This window comes from Zootoca vivipara, chromosome 8, assembly GCF_963506605.1.
Source record: "Zootoca vivipara chromosome 8, rZooViv1.1, whole genome shotgun sequence".
Classification (NCBI taxonomy): domain Eukaryota; kingdom Metazoa; phylum Chordata; class Lepidosauria; order Squamata; family Lacertidae; genus Zootoca; species Zootoca vivipara.
In genome coordinates this window covers 6,104,063-6,125,561 of record NC_083283.1, presented here as the reverse complement: position 1 = coordinate 6,125,561, position 21,499 = coordinate 6,104,063, and the positions used below count along the sequence as shown (strand labels likewise).

General features: G+C 40.8%; 1 protein-coding gene across 14 annotated transcripts in view; it reads right to left on the bottom strand.

The window, feature by feature from the left end:
- PTK2 (protein tyrosine kinase 2) overlaps window positions 1–21,499 on the bottom strand; it is a 199,157-nt gene that overhangs the window by 28,053 nt on the left and 149,605 nt on the right. For 9 of the 14 annotated variants that reach the window (XM_060277581.1, XM_060277582.1, XM_060277579.1 and 6 more), the window contains 9 exons: window positions 20,155–20,211; window positions 18,516–18,536; window positions 17,133–17,230; window positions 15,807–15,891; window positions 13,049–13,149; window positions 11,369–11,484; window positions 9,540–9,640; window positions 8,478–8,567; window positions 5,358–5,562 (listed from right to left, as the gene is read on the bottom strand). In XM_060277581.1, the coding sequence (XP_060133564.1) occupies window positions 5,358–5,562; window positions 8,478–8,567; window positions 9,540–9,640; window positions 11,369–11,484; window positions 13,049–13,149; window positions 15,807–15,891; window positions 17,133–17,230; window positions 18,516–18,536; window positions 20,155–20,211 (874 nt within the window). The other 5 variants (XM_035125330.2, XM_035125336.2, XM_035125338.2 and 2 more) reach the window with 2 other exon arrangements.

The window sequence follows — 21,499 nt, the reverse complement described above, 5'->3', positions numbered from 1 at the left end:
GACAGCAGACAAGTAAGGAATTTGCTAGACAAATATGTCTTCTTTTTAGACAGCAATAGAAACGGTTAGGCTTCGTAAGACTAATAGTGGGGAGGGGAAATGGGGGTGTGGGGAGCATGCCTTTGCAAAATTAGCAACTGCATTTTGAAACGCAAGACTCTTAAAACATCAAGACATATGGCAATGAGAGATATATTTAGAAAGATATGGGTGATCCCACAGAAGAACACTGAAAATATCTATATATTCACATTCCTTTTGATCTAATGGCACCAGTGTAATTATACTGAGGCAATTAATCAAGCATGTACTTGCTTGAAAACATTCATACACCACATGTAAAAGAAGATTGTTACATCTCTGAAAAGTCCGAAAGAAACTTCAGACTTAAGGAAGAAAGACAGAAAGGTATTTTCAGTTCTATTAGTAATGTTGAATATAACATCAAATGCTTAAAACTGCATCTAAAACTCTTATTGCTTAATTTTTTTACTAGTAGACAAGCTCAAACAAAAACTGTGAAAGGCTTCTAACAGAGAACAGAAGGAATTTCCTCCACAAAGCAAATAAGAGTACTAACTCCTCTATTGCTCAGCTACTTACCACATCTTTCCCACTTGAAGTGACTAATTGAAGATTTGCTGCCTCTTCAGAAATTCACTCCCCTTCCTGCCATGCAAATCACCCAACTTGGATAGTAGCCATCTTGAAAAGACTTGGCATGCAGCAGCTTCCAAGATTTACTGAGCAGTTACAGTATCCTGTGTGCTACATATATTCTAAGGAGTTCGAAGCTGATCCGATCATTTCCACACTGGTCTCTACAGAGCCACAAGCTAATCAGTTTGGCAGCACAGCAACTTTTGGATGCCAGTCAGGAGTTTCTAAAGGCTGTTCAGGATTTATACCCTCCTTGTCTAGCTCCCCCAGTTAACCACTTGGAATAAAGTGATGAAAGGCATGAGATCAGTTGCCTTAGTCCTTTGCTCATTTTAAAAATAAATTCCTCCTTGATTGGCTATTAGATTCTGCTTCTCTGCTCTGCCAAATGTAAAACCACTCTGCATGGGGATGGAGAAGGCAAAAACTCAGATAGCAATTTATTTCATCTGGTTGCTGGAAATAAATGGATTTTGAGCCTACTGCCCTGCAATCTCAGTAGGCTCCAAATGAACACACCCTACTACGGTACCACCACAAAGATAGAATAAATCAGACCAATACAGTGCTGTTTTTCCCCTTATGGGTCTGTTCCAGGAGCAAAATATCAGGTAAATTTGGTCTGGAGATGAACAACTGTTTTTGTTTGTTTACTTTTAGTGAGTTGAGTGTGGTCTGAGAACAAAGCACACACACATTTGCTGAAATGCTCAAACGGGTCTTGCAAGTTTTTAAAACAACACAACACCTTGCAAAAAACTGTTTAGCTATAGGATAAGCTGTGTAATGTACATACATACAATGAACAGCTGTATTTCTCTTTAAATATCCCCAGTTCTCTGGGTCTGGGGGAGGGAAAGCACATCTGTCTTACTGCTGGAACTGTGGCAAGGAAGTCCCATTTCATTACTCGTCTTCAGTAACAAAGCTATTTGCCCCCCATCTTTTGCACACCCCAGTTAACAGCCCAAATCCTAGCAGCACCTTTGCTTTAAAGAGCACTTAGTGTCATTTGCAAACTGTCATTAGAGCTGCAAACTTCAAGAAACTGGTCTCCATGTGCACATGATGAACAAACCATTTGTTTATCAAGTTTTTATTTGTCTGTTGCAACAGTTGGATGGAAACTTTTGTCATTCTACTTGGGGGAGGATGGAAGAAATGGGGACTCATGACCACAACACACTACCTCATTAAAAGCCACAACTTACAAGAGACAGACAATAGCCAAGACAATGAAAAATAACCAGCTAAAAATGGGAATCTTGATTTCTTAGCTGCATGCCTGGCAAGCTATCTATGCACATCACTGTGGTGTCTCCAACACTCAGTAGTATTAAGTCTAAACAGATGCAGCAAGAATTCATGACATTTTTCACTTTCAAATTTAGAACCAACCCTTTTCTTTTCAGATAAGCTATGTATTTCTAGTTTGCTTTACAGAGGTGCTAACACACACATTGCCCTGGTTCCTCCAAAACAACCTTGCCTGTATGCCTACATGACAAGTTTTGAAAATGCTTAACTTCTAAAAGCTGAAGAGCCATGGATAAAGTTTGCCTTTGAGTAATGCCTCCCACCTGCCATTCCAAGGATCAACACTAGTGAACCCTGAGCTAAATCTACGGTAGCCCCTGAACCAAAAATCTGGTGCAGTCTTCATGGCTGTGCTGGTTGGGACTGATTGGAGTTGTAGCTCAAAGCATCTGGAGAAACCAAGGTTGGCCTGCACCAGGGGTGTCCAAACTTTTTTCAAAGAGGGTCAGATTTGATGAAGTGAACATGCATAGGGGCCAACCAAAGTTGTTGAGCTTTTTCAAAGGATTGACGTTGTTGAGTTTTTTTAAGGATTTTACCACAGAGGCCAGATTAAGCCCCCCAAACAGACTTTGGACATGCCTGGTCTACACTGACTGGCAGACTCCAGGGTTTCAGGTGTCTTCCCAGTCCTACCTGGGGATACAATCTAAGATCTGGCTGGGGCTGATGGGAGTTGCAGCCTAAAACATCTGGAGAACACAAAGTTGGCAGTGGTTGACCTAAAAAATAGGGTAGAGGATAGGACAAGCCACATTCAAGAGGGCTTTGCCCATTACCATTCTCTGCTCCCTCCTAAAAGTGGCCTTCTGAAAAAGGATTTGTGAACCAAGTCCCAAACTCATGTGTGGAAATCAGCTGTGGTATTCAGTGGCAAGGATTTCACACATGCTCTGAAGGATTCTCTAATTATTTTGGAAATCCAAAAGCTAGGCTGAGCCATGACTCTTAGAACAGATTCCTGGTGTAACTCCCAGTCAATGCTGATAAATGAACCCCCAAGTTTTGGAGCCTACAGCAAGACTTTAAAATAGGGACCATCAAAGCAACCCTGTCCCCAAATCCTGATCTGCTGAAATGAAGGCAATCAATCCTTAGATGTTTTTGTCTCTGCCCTGACAAAGAAGAGTGTGAAATGAAAATGACTCTTGAGAAGCTTTAATCTGCTTGAAGCAAAGGATTAAAAATAACACATAAAACTGCCTTTGTTTGGCCACTGGGAGGGACAGTCCATAGATGGGAATAGCACAACGTCTGGAGATATTTTTGACTGTGCCTTTATACAGCTGTTCTAATGCACTCTAAATTTTAAAGCTAGAATTCACAGGAGGTCAGGAAAGTCAGTTTGAGCCATATTTTTCCCAAACTGAACGTTATTTGTTGCACAGTAAGTAACGGAGCATGTCTTGTCTTGCAGCTTACCCTGCCAGATCTTAAACAGCTTGAAGGCATTCAACTAATTTTCTTAGCAAAGTTGACATTTTATTTGAAATAGCCATCAGAATGCATTTTTCAGGAAAATACCATTATCCAACCAGCCACAATAACCCTTGACAGTGCAGTCCATGCCCTAAAAGAGAATTTCATGTTGTCGTATTACTAAATAGAAGGCAATCTTCTCAAAGTTCTTCAGACTAGTGTAGTAGGACAGAGTTGTGTTTTTTAATTTATATTTATTTCCTCACATTAACTCTGGCTTACCATAATGTGTGAATTAGTCAACAGCAGATGCAAAAAAGAAAGCCTTCTACACAATTTGGTTTTCAAGGGCATGGAAATAAAATATTTGAAATGTGCTCTATGACTGCCCAAGGTTGCATCACCAGCAGAGAATTTTCCACCCTTGCAAGTAAAAGGGCTGACATAGCCTTTACGGAGTAAAAGCAAGGCCAAGGGATCTTTGTCCAGAGAAGGAAGAAAAAAGACTTGTGGAAAATATAAAAGAAACAGCAATCCTCTACTCCGCCTGTTCAGGTGAAGCAGTGTTTACTTCTTGACACATAGGGAAAACGTCAGTGTCTTTTTTGCTAGAATATAGGGAGTCCAGCACCTCTTAACAATTAATCTCATCCTGTACATCTCTACCTGTTCACTCAGTATCTGAAACCCTACACCATGTCTCTACCCCAAGCACGTGGGAACAATTTCTTTCTGGTTGAGGCACTACAAGGACAGAATAACCTCTTATGGGGCAAAGGGGAAGTTGGCCTGACCTTAACACTTCTCATCCCAAAACAGCTAGTTCAGACGGCCTTTAAAAAGACAGTGACTGGTTGTTTTTACTGTGTGACTGTGCTCATTTTTTATTTATTTTTAGGAGGGGGCTTCTGCTGGAGGCCTTTTGTTTTTACTTTTATTATTTTTATAGTGTGCTATATCGTTATACTAAAGGGACACGGGTGGCACTGTGGTCTAAATCAGCCTAAGGCTTGCTGATCAGAAGGTCAGCGGTTCGAATCCCCGCAATGGGGTGAGCTCCTGTTGCTACGTCCCAGCTCCTGTCCACCTAACAGTTTGAAAGCACGTCAAAGTGCGAGTAGATAAATAGGTACCGCTCTGGCGGGAAGGTAAACGGCATTTCTGTGAGCTGCTCTGGTTCGCCAGAAGCGGCTTAGTCATACTGGCCACATGACCCGGAAGCTGTATGCCGGCTCCCTCGGCCAATAAAGTGAGATGAGCGCAGCAACCCCAGAGTCGTCCGTGACTGGACCTAACAGTCAGGGGTCCCTTTACCTATATTGTTATACTGCTTACTACTATTAGTGGTCACTGTCTTGGAAGCCCCAACAAAAAAGCCAGGTGAACACTATTTTAAGCACCAAAAAAGTGAGAACTTAGGGCAATATCTGCAAAGCAGCTGCAAAAGGAGTTGGAGTGCCTATTGAGCCCTTCGAATACAGATGCTCTAAGAGTCAAGCTGCATAACTGTATGATCAAATTCACCCTCCTCAGCAAAAATAATAAAAAGGAGGGGGAGAATATCAACCACAGATTCTATGAAAAAAAGGTAGATCAGTAAAATCATGGGGGAAAGGAAATAAGATGATTGAAGGTGAATACAGTCTGGAAGTAGCACGTGGTAGGTATTCAATGGGACAGACAAACATAGTATATACTGATGGGAGGCTATGAAACAGAACAGTCACACCAAATATTATTTGATTAAAATATTCCAAGTTTTTTTTAAAAAAATGCTTTTGTTTAAAATAGTTACCTTATATCCTAAGCATGAACAAGCATATTTTTATTTCAAAATAATGCCATCGATCCCTCGCTCCAACCTCCTCCCTCACAAACACAATCCCTTTAAAACCAATATCTTAACATAACAAGATTAGCACATAACATGAGATGCTAGCAGACAAGAAAGCGATTCTTACTTCAGCTGAGCTTTAAGTTCCGTAAATCTCGGCCGCCTGCTGGGGTCATATGCCCAACATTTGGTCATAAGGCTGTACAGAGTGGGAGGGCAGTTCGGAGGCATTGGTAACCGCTCGCCATTCTCAATGCGGCCAATCACATCATTGTTCTTCACTCCTTGAAAGGGCTTTATGCCATGCATTAAAATTTCCCACATACACACACCTGGGAAATTGAAAACAAAAAGTGAGCAGTTAACCTGAAACGAGAATTTTTTTGGGGGTGGGAATTATCAGCCAGGTTAAAGACTTAGCTAATATAGTTTTGAAAGGATTTGTTTTCTCAGGCATACAGATAAAGGGGTGACTGAGTTGTTGAACAATAGCTAGCAATAATGAGTTGGAAATTGTGCAATCTCTCAACAAACAGTTGCGTTTTTGTTCAAAAATCTGCCCCAGCAGGCTACCTATCTGTTGTTCTGAACCATGAATATTCACCATGGAATTTATGCTCCAACCACATAAAGGAAAGATATACTAGATTAACCGTAAAAAGGGAAATTCTTGTTTCTGTGTGCACTCCCATTTTTGGAGGAGACAGACACATCAAGGATAAAACCTATTCTCAGACTAGGCAGGGTACAGTTGCTAGGATACCAAGGGGTAAAAGGTATCTACTTTCCCAATCTAAACCCAACAAGCTAAGGTTTCTCAACCATATTGTCTGGGCTTAATCCAGACAAGATGAGGGTACTGTGGGAAAGTACATATATGATTTGGACAGGTGGACATGGCTTGCCAAAATGGCCTGACAGGTCAAATGGGAACGTCTGGTGGGGCAAGTCTGGCCGGAGATTCCTGCTTTATCAGAAGAAAAGTTTTTAAAAAACTTAAAAAAACACAACACTATTATAACGAAGTAAGTTGATTAACATATTTCATTGGCATAAAAAGCTCAAATTAATTTGTATTAACAAAGCCTCAAAATGGACTCCCCCCCAAAGTGCTGAATAAGTGTGAAATGGTACCTTTCTTTAAAAAACATACACATCACTACACTAAAAGGCCATGTTTAATACAGTACTTCCCTTTCTTATTAACTTATCACAAACCAAAAGCTGCCTTAAAAAGAAGTGTGCCCTACACTTTCAGCCCCACTTACTCAAATTGGCCTTAGCCACTCATTCAATTAAATTTTTGGTTAATCAATCAGCCTGCTAAACTTCACCATCCTAGTCATAATGATAAAAGAGTAAGCAATCCTTGTTTTCCACATTTCCCACAGGCTTGTTCTTACTTGTGGATTGTTCTTGACAGTATTTCAGTCTGAGGTTAAGTTTCAACAAAGAAAAAAAAACTGAACCAAGAGACAGAGTAGTTTCAATCGAAACTATGCTTAACATGGGTAATCCAACAAAAATTGCCTTAGGAGCTGTTAATAGCTGAGGCTTTCTACCCACAATGCCTTTCCGGTGACCAATTAAAAAATAAATTACTGAAGAAAGAATGCTCTAACTGCAATATAAAAGTAATTATGAACCAAAAAGTACAAAGAAATTAGCTTGTTTCTGTTGCACCATGCTTTTACTAAGCACAGTGAGGCTGATATCAACCCACCCCTTTTGGCATACGCTCAGCTTGAATATTACAAGGGATGAAACCTCTCCTGCCTCTTGCCATGTACAGAAATAAGTACAGAAGAATTTAAGAACTTCCAGAGCCTAGCTGTATCACACCTTTCTTTGTCTATATCAGGGGTCAGCAAACTTTTTCAGCAGGGGGCCGGTCCACTGTCCCTCAGACCTTTGGGTGGGTGGGTGGACGGACTATATTTTGAAAAATAAAATAAAAATGAATGAATTTCTATGTCCCACAAATAACCCAGAGATGCATTTTAAATAAAAGGACACATTCTACTCAAGTAAAAACACGCTGATTCCCGGACCATCCACGGGCTGGATTTAGAAGGCGATTGAGCCAATTCCGGCCCCCTGGCCTTAGTTTGCCTACCCATGGTCTATATAAATGAGTGTTTGTGAATGAATTAATAAAGTTCGTGTATATACATATGTGCACACATATGCACACACATACAGCAAGAACCACTGATATTGCATCACAATTTAGCATGGGGCAGATAACCAAGGATTGGGCTTTGTAGACGAGGGGGTGGAGTTCTACTAATCAGTATTACCATTTTTATGCTGTTTTGCTACTCATAAAATGTCACAGCAGCTTACAAAGTAAAGTAAACCAACAACATCAATAAACACCAGCAGAACCACCACAAGAAGCAGAATGAACGAGTGGCATCAAACACCAAAGGCTGCCAGAAAAACCTGTCTTCACCCATCTCTGTAAAGACAGAAAAGGCAGAATAAATTCCTCTTGGGAGAGAGTTGCAGAACATCAGGAGCATTTCACTGCAGCTACTTCAAGATAAACAACATATGCAAGGCAGAACACCACATCTGGTACCACCAGTTAAAGCTTCTGAGTCATTTAACAAAGCAACCTCATCACATAGTGTGTATTACTAAAGTTCAATATGAAAGCCACCAAGGCATGTGTAACAATGGCCAGGGCTATAGCAGGCATCTGGCTTTTCAGCCAAAGCAGGTGAAAGACACTCCAGCCTACAGCTACCAACAGGGAATCCAGGAGCAATGGTTGATCCAACAGCACTTCCAGACTACAATTCTGAACCTTTCAGGAGGGAGAGACTTTGTCCAGAGAAAATGCATACCCCAAGGCAACCAGTTTACTGACTCTCAGTTACTGGGCCACCATGAAGCCCAAACGGCAATGGTATCCCTGCTCCGATATAAGCAAATGCTCATCATTTTCTCCTATGGGAAAAGTAAATCACACGCCACAGTACATAAACGCAAAACTTGCCTTCCACCCTGACATTAGGTTGCCCAGCCTCACTGACATGGACGCAGCAGAATGATGCAATGTATGTAGGTCTGTGTGCAAAATCCAGAGGTAAATTGCACCCCATAAATCCTTTAATATCCTTCCACAAGGATGGAGGGAACTTGTCAGTGTGAAATATATGGGAAATGAAAGCCTATAAGTGGTTCACATAAAAAAAACAGCACAACCCTATAAATAGAGCTCTTGCTGATCATCACTTACCAAACATCCAGACGTCACTGGCTGAGGTAAAACGTCGGAAGTTGATGGACTCTGGTGCCATCCACTTGATAGGCAATTTTCCTTTGGAAGCTGGAAGGTATAAATCATGACTACTGAAGACCTGTTAAGTGCTAATGCTAAAGTATATTCAGCTGATTATCTTCAATAGTATACACCAGGCATCCCCAAACTGCGGCCCTCCAGATGTTTTGGCCTACAACTCCCATGATCCCTAGCTAACAGGACCAGTGGTCGGGGAAGATGGGAACTGTAGTCCAAAACATCTGGAGGGCCGAAGTTTGGGGATGCCTGGTATAAGCAGTGTTGTTTCTCCTGGCCATTTGTAAAGATCCTTTTGTGCCGTGCTTCTCAAGAGTGTAGTGTCAAGTACAAAGGCGAAGACTAAGGAAGGTGCCTCACAGTTGTACTTTCACGAAAGAGTATAAGAAACAGCAGAGACTAAAAACCTAATGTTACCGTCAAGCTGCACTGAGCCACTTGCAATGCTGATTATGATGCCCCTTTGGTTGCTGTTTACTCATCTCCTGCTGCACTCCTCTGCACTGCCTTGCTAAGCCACTGCCTTGCGGCAGGCTTTTCTGATCTCTTTGGTACAGCCATGCACTCCGATTTCTTCCAAGTTTACAGGCCTTGTTTTTCACTAGGCTGGATTCACCAGGATCTGGAGGGCAGAATGCATGCATGCAGCTTGGCTCCCTAACTCTCCATTAAAATAAATCAGGTATGCAATTCTAAGGAAAGTGTGATATTTTAAACCGACAGGTGCTGAATGTCATTGGGCAGATAAAATCTGGTTACTTATTTAAGAAAGCTGCAAAGATAAGTAGAATAATTTGCAGAAATAACTTTGGGCTTCTCCCAAATGTATTTATAAAACGTTGGTTTATTTTTTAAACTGGGCTGGGTTTGTTTTTACTTGCCATTATACTGTGGTTCTGTATTATGTCGCATGTACCATCTTAAAATCAACTGATTTAGTAAATACAATGATGTTGAGTACATTTTGGAAACCATGCCTTGCTGAACATTCCCCTTTCTTACCTTTATAATACGTACTATCTTCCATATACCGGGACAAACCGAAGTCACCTAATTTCACACAGTCCGTGGAGGACACAAGCACATTTCTAGCAGCAATATCCCTGCCAGAGGACACAACAGTTATTTCCTTTCACATAAATTTAAGGCATCAAAAGTTTTGAATATTAGCATTATTCTGTGCATTTCATCACACTGAAATCTAGCATCATTCCCCTTACTAACCTGAGTTATCTCCTCCAGTCGGTCACATTGTTAGGCAGAAAGGGAGGGGAGGGCACTGTGGTTCAAACACACTGGTGGAGTCAATCTGGTGCTCTTGCCGGTGTGTTTGCACCATGCCAACCCTCCCCCTTCTACCCCTTGGTAAGTAGCAGTGACACATGGGACTGGAGGTCAGGTGAGCAACACTAGCCTACCACACTGTCCACACTCTGTGCACACACAACATAGTATAGGAAAGTCTGTTTAGGATCTACAGAGAAAACAATGTGAGTATGCAAGAAGCTACCTTATGCCCAGCCAAATCAATGTTCCTCTAGGATAACCATCTGCAAGTCAGACTTCGCCCTGTTACCAAAAATTCAGTGTAAATCACTGAATTGAGACCTTCTTTATGTTAAGTGTGTGCAACACCTTCAAATCTAGGGTGCCTCTCTGGGGATCTTGCCCTATCCATATGAAGTTGAATTACAAAATCTTCATTAGTTTCAGACTTCCTATGACTCTTGCATCTACTGTACACACAATTTCTTCAACATGAAGAGCAATTATAGCCCATTCCTAAACTAGTAAAGTACAAAGATTTTACCAATCCACTCATGTGCCTCTGAGTGACAGCAGGTGCTTAGAGAATCAGAACAACTGGGAAGTACAAGAGTTTCCAAATTTCTGTTGCTCATACCTCTCTCACCATATAAATCAGAACTCTCCCATTTCTCCTCATGGTGAAAAAAGCTTGCATTTCACACCAAAGGGGAAGTGCAAAATGCATTTTAACACTACAAGGGGGAGCTTACACTTCCTGTTTCCCAAATTATTGTTCATGAAATCCCCAGTTCCAATCTCAACTCCAGCATAAACACAGAAGGTGGCTTCAATCTCAGGTCTAACTGGGATTTTGTGAGGATTACAAAATGCTTGGCAGGGGGTTGGACTGGATGGCCCTTGTGGTCTCTTCCAACTCTATGATTCTATGGAGTGCATGGAATACTTTGAACACACTAAAGTAGCCTTTGCTAACCAAGTGTCATCCATATGTTTCTGTCATCCATATTTAATGCAACATTTTATTCATTCTTATTACTTAGAAATCTGAGGGGTGGTTTCTATTGGTTTTCAGTTTAATTGCAGCAGAAAACAGCATGAATACAGTTCTTCCTGCTCTTAAGAACACTGCTGATGAGACAAAAATCCTTCCAGTAACAGGGTTTCAAAATTGCATTTGCAAATCACCAGAAGATGTCTTGGCAGACTCACTTCCTGCAAATATTTTTAAAAATACTAAAAAGCAGCAGTCCAGCAGGTGTCACTCTTCACTAAGTCTCTTGAGTGTAGCTGCCTCCCCAACACATAAATAAAAGGAACAGAGATGCAAACAAATGGATTTTGGAACTTCAAAGTTTTATTCTAAACTTGGGAGTATTTTTATTCATACAGTAAATTAAGTTCTAATAAATTAAATAGCCAATGTGAAGATGCAGTTCTAGATAACAAAACATTTCTCCTAACTTTAAGCAGTATAGTCAAACAATCTGGCTGCTAAAGAAGACAAACATGTGTATGCATTTGGGGGTCTAAAACTAAAATTTTGCAGGTTGAAGATGTCTTACCTATGTACAAATCGTTTGCTCTCTAAGTAGGCAAGTGCTGTGCTAAGCTGATAAGCATACAGTATCAAAGATGCCAGATCCAAGTTGTATTTTCTTACTTGCAAAAACGACCGCAGCTTTACGGATGAAAGAGAGGGGGAAAGTTCAGGCAAAATAAAGACATAGCTGAATGAAGAAGTGAGATCTGTGACAAAATGTTGCTGCCTGGGTGCTCTTATTTATTGTTCCAAAATATTCAACACGACCCCATTTTCTCTCTCCCAAGCTGCAGAACAGAAACCAGCAGTTGAGTGACTACTAAGTATACTCAGCCTTAATTTTTCTTTTTTTGTGGGTGGGGGGTGGGCTTAGTCTCTCCCCCTCCAGTTCTTTTACCTCTGCAAAACTTGGGAGCCCCCCCCCCCCCAAAAAAATCATGCCAGTATTTCCTCCTCATTGGCCACATTTTGGCTACAGTGCTGTTGGGCATTTATCCTGCCAAAAGGCATTTGGATACCCTTGGAAAAAAGTCATATAACAGGCCTTGCTCCCCTTTCCCATGCTGTCTACCATAATGCTCCCACAAGCTTCTCCCTACTTGTTCTTGTGGGTTTGTTGAGCTCTGCCTGAGCCCCATTCCCATAAATACACAGCAACCAGCAGCCCTCTGCTGTGATCCCTACCTCACCTGAAGACTCCCTGGGTCTTAAGCATGCTGCTGCACTATTTCCTTCATACCTCACCCTGGGATGATGGGGCCTGATGATCACTCTCACCCATTGATACTCTTTAGAGGAGGGTGGGTGGGTGGAGCCTGTGGCTCTCTAGATGTCGCTGGACTACAACTCCCATCATTCCTGAACATGCCCATGCTCAACCACCACTTAGAAGATGTGAAGAGACCAAGAGGTCAAAACGCAGAGATGAGCCCTGTCCACCCAATTCTGCAGCAAAAGCACTGGACTGGGCTACAGCCCACAATAAAGCCAAACTGGTGGCATTCGGCTGACAGCACTGAATTGAAACCCCCCACCCCTCCACTTTCCTATATTAATTTGTCAGGTGGAAGGAAGTGGCAAATACAGTAATCACTTCAGTATTTTTTTAACAAGCAATGTGAATCAAAGCATTTCTGGGGGAAAGAAGGAAGATGAAAACAGGTTGCTGGCAGCTGTTGGGAACAGCATTAAGGGGATAATAATAGAATTTCAAACAATAATGCTAAAGCATTAGAAGGGAACTGAGCTGTGTAATCTGTTACACATAACAGTTACCCTAGTTCAATTCTCATTCCACTGTATAACCTGGTTCAAGCAAATCTATTAGGAATAGCTCTCTCTCAAGGGTAATACGGTTTTGCTTGTTACCCATTAATACACATCTTGTGCACAGCATGCATGAAAGTTTTAATTTATTATCAGTTCCACTCTCTGCTTAACTACAAAGAACCCCTTTGAGGACTATGAGTCAAACAGCACCGGGGTAAACAGGTGCAAATCTCCCATCCCCAGCACAGCTAGGCCTGACTACTCCAGGGTTGAATTTGAACTCCAAACTGTGCAGCTGCAGAGTTTTGATGAGTGTCTTGGAGTGCAATATTCAAGCAGCAGATACATGGCTGGCAAAAAAGCAGTCCTCCCAAATCTCTTTATAAAACATCTGCAAGACTTAGGCATACACAAGCTTCTGAACTTTTCCTACCTCTCCTAACGTACAGAGCTCCATAATGATCCAGACAGGGTTTTCTGTGATAACGCCGATCAACTTGACGATGTGAGGATGATCGAACTGACGCATTGTTACTAGAATGGAGAAAAGCAAGCTTTGTTGTTAAGAATCACACTGTGATCTCAAAGAGGATAGGGTGGTGGGCAAATGACACTTCTGGGAACAAGAACTCAAGTTACAAACTCTGGACTAAGAAAACAGAAGTGTCAGAAACACTTCATGTAATACAGATTCAACATGAATGCCCCTGCTCTAAAGAACACTTCTAAAAAATGCATATCACAGGTGGCAATTTAGCACCACTGATATTTCCACTGTAAGTCAGCAGTGTCTTTCAATAGGAGTAAACCAAGTACTCCACCTCAACAAAATCTCTTTGGGTTGAAACCCTCTAAATTATTACCAGGCATTGTGGCAAAAGAAGCAGAGTAATATTGAAGCCCAGCTTCTTCTTCTTTGTAGGAAACCTTAGCATTTCTTATCTAGTCACAATGTTTATGAATAATTCAGCTATTTATCCTTCATAAGGGGAGGAGGAAGAATAGTTAACTAGTCAGGATTGATTCATAATGTTGTTACCGCGGTGATACAATTTAGCATTGACATGTGTATGGAGTCCACAATAAAATCTGATTTAGTGCTTTGGTGTTTATCAGACCTTATTTATTATGAGCATAATTGCTCTATTATCAGTCTCATCAGAAAAACAGCAGCACCTCACACTTGCTAAAATGTGCACCTATTTATTCATGCTGTGGAAGAGACAGCATTCTATAGCTGAACCTGGAACATCAGCCTTTTATCTCAGAACAGGCAAAGAAACATTCCTAAAACATTTATTAAACATTGCAGTTTTATATTGGTTGCTCATGCTTTTCCCACAGTTACAAATTATATGAGTTATTCCCCTTTTTAAACTATTGCAATCCTAGATTTATGAATCAAATCCACACCTTCTATATGTCTAGGTTTTGAAGAGTTGCTAGATTATGTGGGGGTGAGGAGAACAGTGTTATTCCTGACAAGGATCATTGGCGTCAAACACTGCAATGTATTTACAACTAGATTGCTGGTTGTGGTTCCTTCAAGATCTCACATAACCCCTGTTTTAAAACAGCTGTACTGGCTGCCAATTCATTTCTGGGCCCAACCCAAGGTGCCTCCAGTTTCATTTTAAGCAAAGCTTTCCCCAAATTCAGCATTTAATTCCCAGTTAGTTAGGGGGAGGGGAAAGCAGGAGAGAACTGAAAACTCAAGACAACCAAGTGTGGAACTCCATGGCCTTTCTCAAATGAGTAAACTGAGGTAAGTATGAAGAGAAGAAGAGTTTGGATTTGATATCCCGCTTTATCACTACCCGAAGGAGTCTCAAAGCGGCTAACATTCTCCTTTCCCTTCCTCCCCCACAACAAATACTCTGTGAGGTGAGTGGGGCTGAAAGACTTCAAAGAAGTGTGACTAGCCCAAGGTCACCCAGCAGCTGCATGTGGAGGAGCAGGAAGTGAACCCGGTTTACGAGATTACGAGTCTACCGCTCTTAACCACTACACCACACTGAGAAAGTACTTGAGTCATTTCTAATACCAGCAGAATCCTGATTTCTGGTATCAGCAGATTCAGCTAGAAAATAAAAAAGTGAAACCCAGCTTCTCAAGCCATACATTTGGGTTGATATGCAATTCAGGGTTTTATGTGTACATTGGTATCAGAGTAATTCAAATATGTGGGCTTAAAAACAATTTGTGTATGCATATATCTGCCTACGGTAAGTAAAACCCTATTTCAAGTTAATGTAGGGTTGATGGCAATGGAACAGAGTAATTGCACAAACCTGTCAAAGAACGTAAAGCTCAAAATAATAAATACGCTAAGTTTTTTCTAAAAAACAAAATTTATACATCTATGCAACCCCTGAGCATGAGCCAGGCTTTGGTTAAGCTTAAAGTTTGGAAAAAGTAGCTTTAGGTAATGGAAGCTACTCTGAGGCATATTGATGTTATTTGCTGCCCTCTCATTATACTACATTATAAACTGTAAAGAAGCCAAGGCCCCCTTCTGGAAAATATGAATGCATACGGCCACATTGCCTCTTTAGTTGCTCCCACATTTATTTTCAAAATTGAGGCATTGCTTTATTAAAAACACAGACATTGGCTTGGAACCCAGAAAAGGCTGGGGTAACAACTTCAAAATGCCGCAAATGGTTCAACTTGTCAGCAGCATGAACCAGAATTGGTCTGCCTCATAATATACAAGCTACATGAAATTGTGGTGATACAATTCACTTTGTAGCTGGCCACAGGTTCTGTTCCCCTGTTAATAAAATGTGTGCTGCAATGACCTACCAGAGATGTTGCAAGCACAAACACAAAAAACATGGCACTTCATAAGTGCTATAAAATTGGTGATATGGTAAAAATATAAAATACTTATGACTCTGAGCATTAAGTACACAAACCACCCTGAAACTAAAAGGTAAGCCTTTCATGATGAATTTGGGCCATTATTTACATGCCTCTGACTCTGAAAATTCATCATTTAATGCTGCTATGTTTTCAACATAACAAAGAATGAAGGCTAGAAAACTTGCTCTCAAAAACAGATAATTGAATAAAAGCAGGGATCTCAGAATTCTAAGAGCACCTTAAATTTTGTGGCCATATGATGCACGTTCCCCACCTCAGCTTACTGAAATGTAAAGAGGAAGCGATATAGTAAGTTGTAAACTTACAGGCTTCTTGTAAGAATTTCTCTCGCACACTGTCTGAGGTGCAGTTTTTACACGTTTTGATTGCAACCGCCATGGCAGGGTTTTCCTGCAAGACAGAAAAACCACATTGTAAAAATGATGCTCACCTCCTGTGAATATTTGTTTCTTTAGAACTATAACCAACAACTATGAGAGAGGATTTTTTTGGCAAAAAATATTTTCATTCAATTAATTCATATACATTGGCAATGTTGTTTCTAACAATGTTATAGAACGCATCTTAAAAGTTTTTTGAAACATATTTGCAACAAAACATTGCTAAGCATTCTCTCACACTGTAATAGTTTTGAAAAACACAGAGCTTATGAGTCATTTTGGAGGCAAACTAGCACCCACTGGTACATTTCTGGGTGATTCCTCCACCTTTGTCCAAACTTGAGACAACTTAAGAAAATGAGAAATCAAACTGACACAACTTTTAGTGAGTGATGAAAAACTCCCCCTGCCACAGCATGTATGTGTCTCTGTGTCCACAGCCAAGCAAGCGTGCAAGCACACACACTTTGAACCCAAATACAGTGGTACCTCGGGTTACAGACGCTTCAGGTTACAGACTCCACTAACCCCAAAAATAGTACATCGGGTTAAGAACTTTGCTTCAGGATGAAAACAGAAATCGTGCAGTGGTGGCACGGCGTCAACAGGAGGCCACATTAGCTAAAGTGGTACCTCAGGTTAAGAACAGTTTCAGGTTAAGAACGGATCTCCGGAACGAATTAAGGTACCACTGTACTGTCCTGCCCTGTACCCTTTGACTTACAAGGTACCATAGACTTCTAGCTTCTTCAAATACAAGTTCATGAATATGAACGAAGGCACACGTCATACACTAATAATGAAGGCTCCACAAAGAATCAGAAAGCCCAAACTATTCTATCCCTGCCAACCCATGTGAAGCAGTAAGACAGAATGATATTTCACTTCGCAGGTCAGAGGTTGGTGCCAGACAAAGGTGGTGGATCTCCTTTGTAATTCTTGGTCAGAGCGTGGTGCTGATAACACCAAGGTCAAGGGATAAATCCCCATATGGGACAACGTGCTCTGGTCCATGGGGTCACAAAGGGTTGGACACGACTAAACAACAAGGGACAGCTATAATATATTCCTGCATTGCAGGGGGTCATTTCCAACTCTACAGTTCTATGATTCTTTCACTACTTTTACTGGATAAAATAATAAATGCTTATCCACCAAATTTATATGAAACATAGAGTTTTCACAGAACACATAATTACAAGAAAGAGAATACACTTTATGAAAAAGTATGAAAACGTTAAGGATACCTACTGGGGTCACGTAAACTCCTTGATGAACGTCTCCAAACTGCCCTTCACCAATGCAGCGTCCCAGTTCAATCCGTTCTCTCTGAATCTCATAATCCCTGGCTATTGAAACAGAATCCATTTAAATGTCAATCTACTGATGAAAAGCTTTCAGCTGAAATAATCCACAAGATGCAAAAAAAATTCAAAAGTAAGCCGCACAAATGATTGGCATTTGAAAAACAGATTAGAACTTGCTGCACGCAATCTATAAAAATACGGTCTGCACAGCAGAATCCTCTTAAACAACTGTTCGAATGAAAACCCTGAAAAGAATGCTGTGAAATCCAGACGTACTGAATTAGTTCCAATGTGTTTAGTTATTATTAATGCAATAAATATAATTAAAACATCTTAATTGGATTATGACCTACAAGACCACATGGAAAGAAATGCAAGAAGCCTAGATTATATGGGTTAGCCTCCATAAACAGTATGTTTAAGAGTTCTCTGCTATATTGTCTTTTGAGTGCTTGAGGCTAGAATCCTATGCACAATTATCTGAGAGTAAGTTCCACTGAACCAAGTGAGACCTACTTCCAAGTAAACATGCACAGGATTGCACTGTTAAACACCAAATCAGCCTGGAGTATTTTTAAAGAGGTGCAAGGAAGGAGATAGTAAAAAGAAGCAGATATTTACAAAATCAAAACCTAAATTCTGGTGATATTTGATGCAAAATTGACATAATGAGATTGTGCATTATTTATTACTTTTTTCTATAGTTTACTGCATATTCCTAAGAAAACCAGTAGTTTCCTAGAGCATGAAGTACTGTATCTCCAATCAATTCATTTATTTACTTGGAAACATGCCGTATTTCTCATTTCAGCTGCCAGCTACCTCCAAAACAACTAACAAGTACTTTAGGTCTTATTCTATAACACTTCATTTACAAGTTACAGGTGGGTAGCCGTGTTGGTCTGACGTAGTCAAAACAAAATTAAAAAATCCTTCCAGTAGCACCTTAGAGACCAACTAATTTGTCATAGGTATGAGCTTTCGTGTGCATGCACACTCATACCTATGACAAACTTAGTTGGTCTCTAAGGTGCTACTGGAAGGATTTTTTTTATTTTGTTTTGACTTCATTTACAGTATTTATAACAATAAGTGAGGACAGCTCACATGATAAAAATGGGCTTGTTATGTCCTACACATTTTTTAATTGACTAATGCGTTGTCCTCTTTAAAATCCCAAAGCTATCAAATATATTGGCTAAATTCTCACAATCAAGCTAATTAATATTTTATATTAATAAAGTCAAGTTTTTTTTAAAAAAAAACAACCACCATCACATCATTCCAAAGTTGCAAGCACAGAGATTATTAAAGGATCTCCTGTTACCTTCATCTATTCCATAGCTTTCTGCAGTGCAATTAAGAGAAAAATCAAACACTTCCTTAGAAATAGCTTCTTCAAATTCATAAAACATTTGGAAAATACTTCTAATATTTAAAACCCACAGGCATAAAGACTTTGTATATTAATTTAGTGTGAGCCCCACAAAGTATAAAATCTGAATTTCTTTTTGCCACCATCTTCATGACCCAAGAGAGGCAAAGATGTCATTGGTAAACCCGATTCCCAGCCTTTGTTTGCAAAGTGCAGCATGTTTTAGGACAGGGCTTCAGAATATGCAGTGCTCCCTTCTGAGATCTACCCTCTCTTATTACTATGGCAAAAAACAATAGAAGCATCCAACCATCCCCCACCCAACTCTGCAAGGGTTTATTTATTACATTCATGTCCACTCTTCCTTCCAGGGTGGCATACATAGATCCAAGTTCAGCAGTTCACACAGCCATTTTCCCTCCTTTGTGAGGAGAGGAGGCTGAAAACTTGCACTTGTGGTTTTAAGCAAACTGATATTTTCAAGGGCCAGCACAGATCTGGTCTCACGAAAGGGGAAAAAAACAAAGAGGGGAGAGGGAGAAGCTCCCATGGACCTGGCTTGTTTAGGCAAGTTCTGAAATTGACCAAGGCCACAATATCCAAGACTGAATTCAGCACTAAAGCAGCCAAGCAGAAGCCCCATTAACGCAATGCCATTTGTCACTGGGCTGTATTTCAGACTGCAGGTGGGATCCAAGCGATTGAATGCTCCCCCCAAATACTCCTTCAACATATAAACAGGGTCTGCCATGAAAACTTCCTCAGTGGTATGCTAGTTGCCATACGTCCAATGTGGGGAAATCATTCAACTCTTTTGAGCGCTCCCCTGAAATGGTACAAGCTAACAACAGATAGATAGTTGGGGGACCCAGGTGGCGCTGTGGGTTAAACCACTGAGCCTAGGGCTTGCTGATCAGAAGGTCAGCGGTTCGAATCCCATTGCTCGGCCCCAGCTCCTGCCAACCTAGCAGTTCGAAAGCACGTCAAAATGCAAGTAGATAAATAGGAACCGCTACAGCGGGAAGGTAAACGGTGTTTCCGTGTGCTGCTCTGGTTCGCCAGAAGCGGCTTTGTCATGCTGGCCACATGACCTGGAAGCTATACGCCGGCTCCCTCGGCCAATAATGCGAGATGAGCGCGCAACCCCAGAGTCAGTCACGACTGGACCTAATGGTCAGGGGTCCCTTTACCTTTTTAACAACAGATACACAACACAAAGCTTTCCCTCATGAATTTTAAATTTTAATTGTTTACTTGGTTCTACAGTTCTTCATTTTCTAACCTGATGGCTCCCCCCCCCTTGCCAAATTTCTACTAGGGTGTTTAATTGTTAGCTTTGTTTCATGAATCAAGCACAGAAAGAAGAAGAAAACAGAATGTAAATCCTATAAGAATATTCTTGCCCACAACATTTCTCTTTTAAAGCCATCTGATTTTGAAATGTTTTGATCTCCTGACCCACACGTTACCTAAAACCAATTGAACTAAACTGAAGCCAATGGATCTGACCTGGCTTAATTGCAAACGGCTTGCTGATTGCTGTTCTGATATTTATGAATATGACAAACTCCAGAATGAACATTTTACTTACTTGAGGGCATGGTATAAGTATCTTCTTCATCTATAATCTCTGCATAGTCATCCGTTTCTGAAAAGAAGGAATCATCAGAGAGTTTGTAGGAGGATTGACATTTGGGGGTGGGGGTGGGGATATTGCTCCCTTTCCCATTTAAAACGCAAAAACCTGTAGCCTTTTCAACCTTCACACAAATCTGTTTAGGCCACCATGACTAAAGCTTCCCCATGCACAAAGTTATTCATGGAAATGAAGATGATCTCATTGCCTACTACATTACACCACACAGACTTGTTTTTCAGACATTAGAGACAATTTGAATGCATCTTTTATTAAATAGTAGACAGTTCCCCTATTTAGTTCTATTAGTCAAAATATGAATTAAGTCCTGTCTGTATCATCAATTGAAATTTCCAACTACAGGGCGCATTATAATCCAATGGTGTGGGACAGGACTATAAATCAAGACCCTTTCTAAGAGGTGCAAACAAGCAAGAACTTTGTATATCTTATGCATTATTAACAATTTGAGGATGTAGGATCCACTAGCAGCAAGAGTCTGGTGTTTAGTTTCGGTCTAGCACACTATGGAGTGATCTGTTCCCTTAAAACAAAACAAAAAACAGAAAGATGGATTGTACACTACATGAGGTGGCCAGGTTGCTCATGGGGGCAAGACAGTTTGAGCATATTACACCAAGCCTGGCCTGACTGCACTGGCCGGGCCCAATTTTGAAGTGCTGATTTTGACCTAAAAAGCCTTAAAAGGCTCAGGACTGCAATACCCCAAGGATTGCCTCTCTCCATATGACCCTACGGACCCTGAAATCATCATCCTCAGCTGCATATTCTCTATTGCAGGGGGCTGGACTAGATCAGTGTTTCTCAACCTTGGGTCCCCAGATGTTTTTGGCCTACAACTCCCATGATTCCTAGCTCACAGGACCAGTGGTCAGGGATGATGGGAGTTGTAGGCCAAAAACATCTGGGGACCCAAGGTTGAGAAAGGCTGGACTAGATGATCCTCAAGGTCCATTCCAACTCTACAATTCTATGATTCCTATCATGCCAAATCTATTCCACTCCTGCCAGGGATCTCTTAGACCTCTAGAAAGGAGTAGAAAGCAGAGGAAGACTCACATGTTCTTGCCCACTAACTGGGATAAATATCTGAAAGCCTGAACTCTCACCCCAAGGCTCCTCTATGAAATCAGTATGTTTAGACCACAATTCCCAAAACATCTGCTCATCTGTTCATTATAAACACTGCATCTTTATAAAAGGTTTAAAAACACAATAGGGCACATAAGCTACTGTTCTAAAAACTTGCTGGTGAGAAAGTGCCAATGATGATGATACT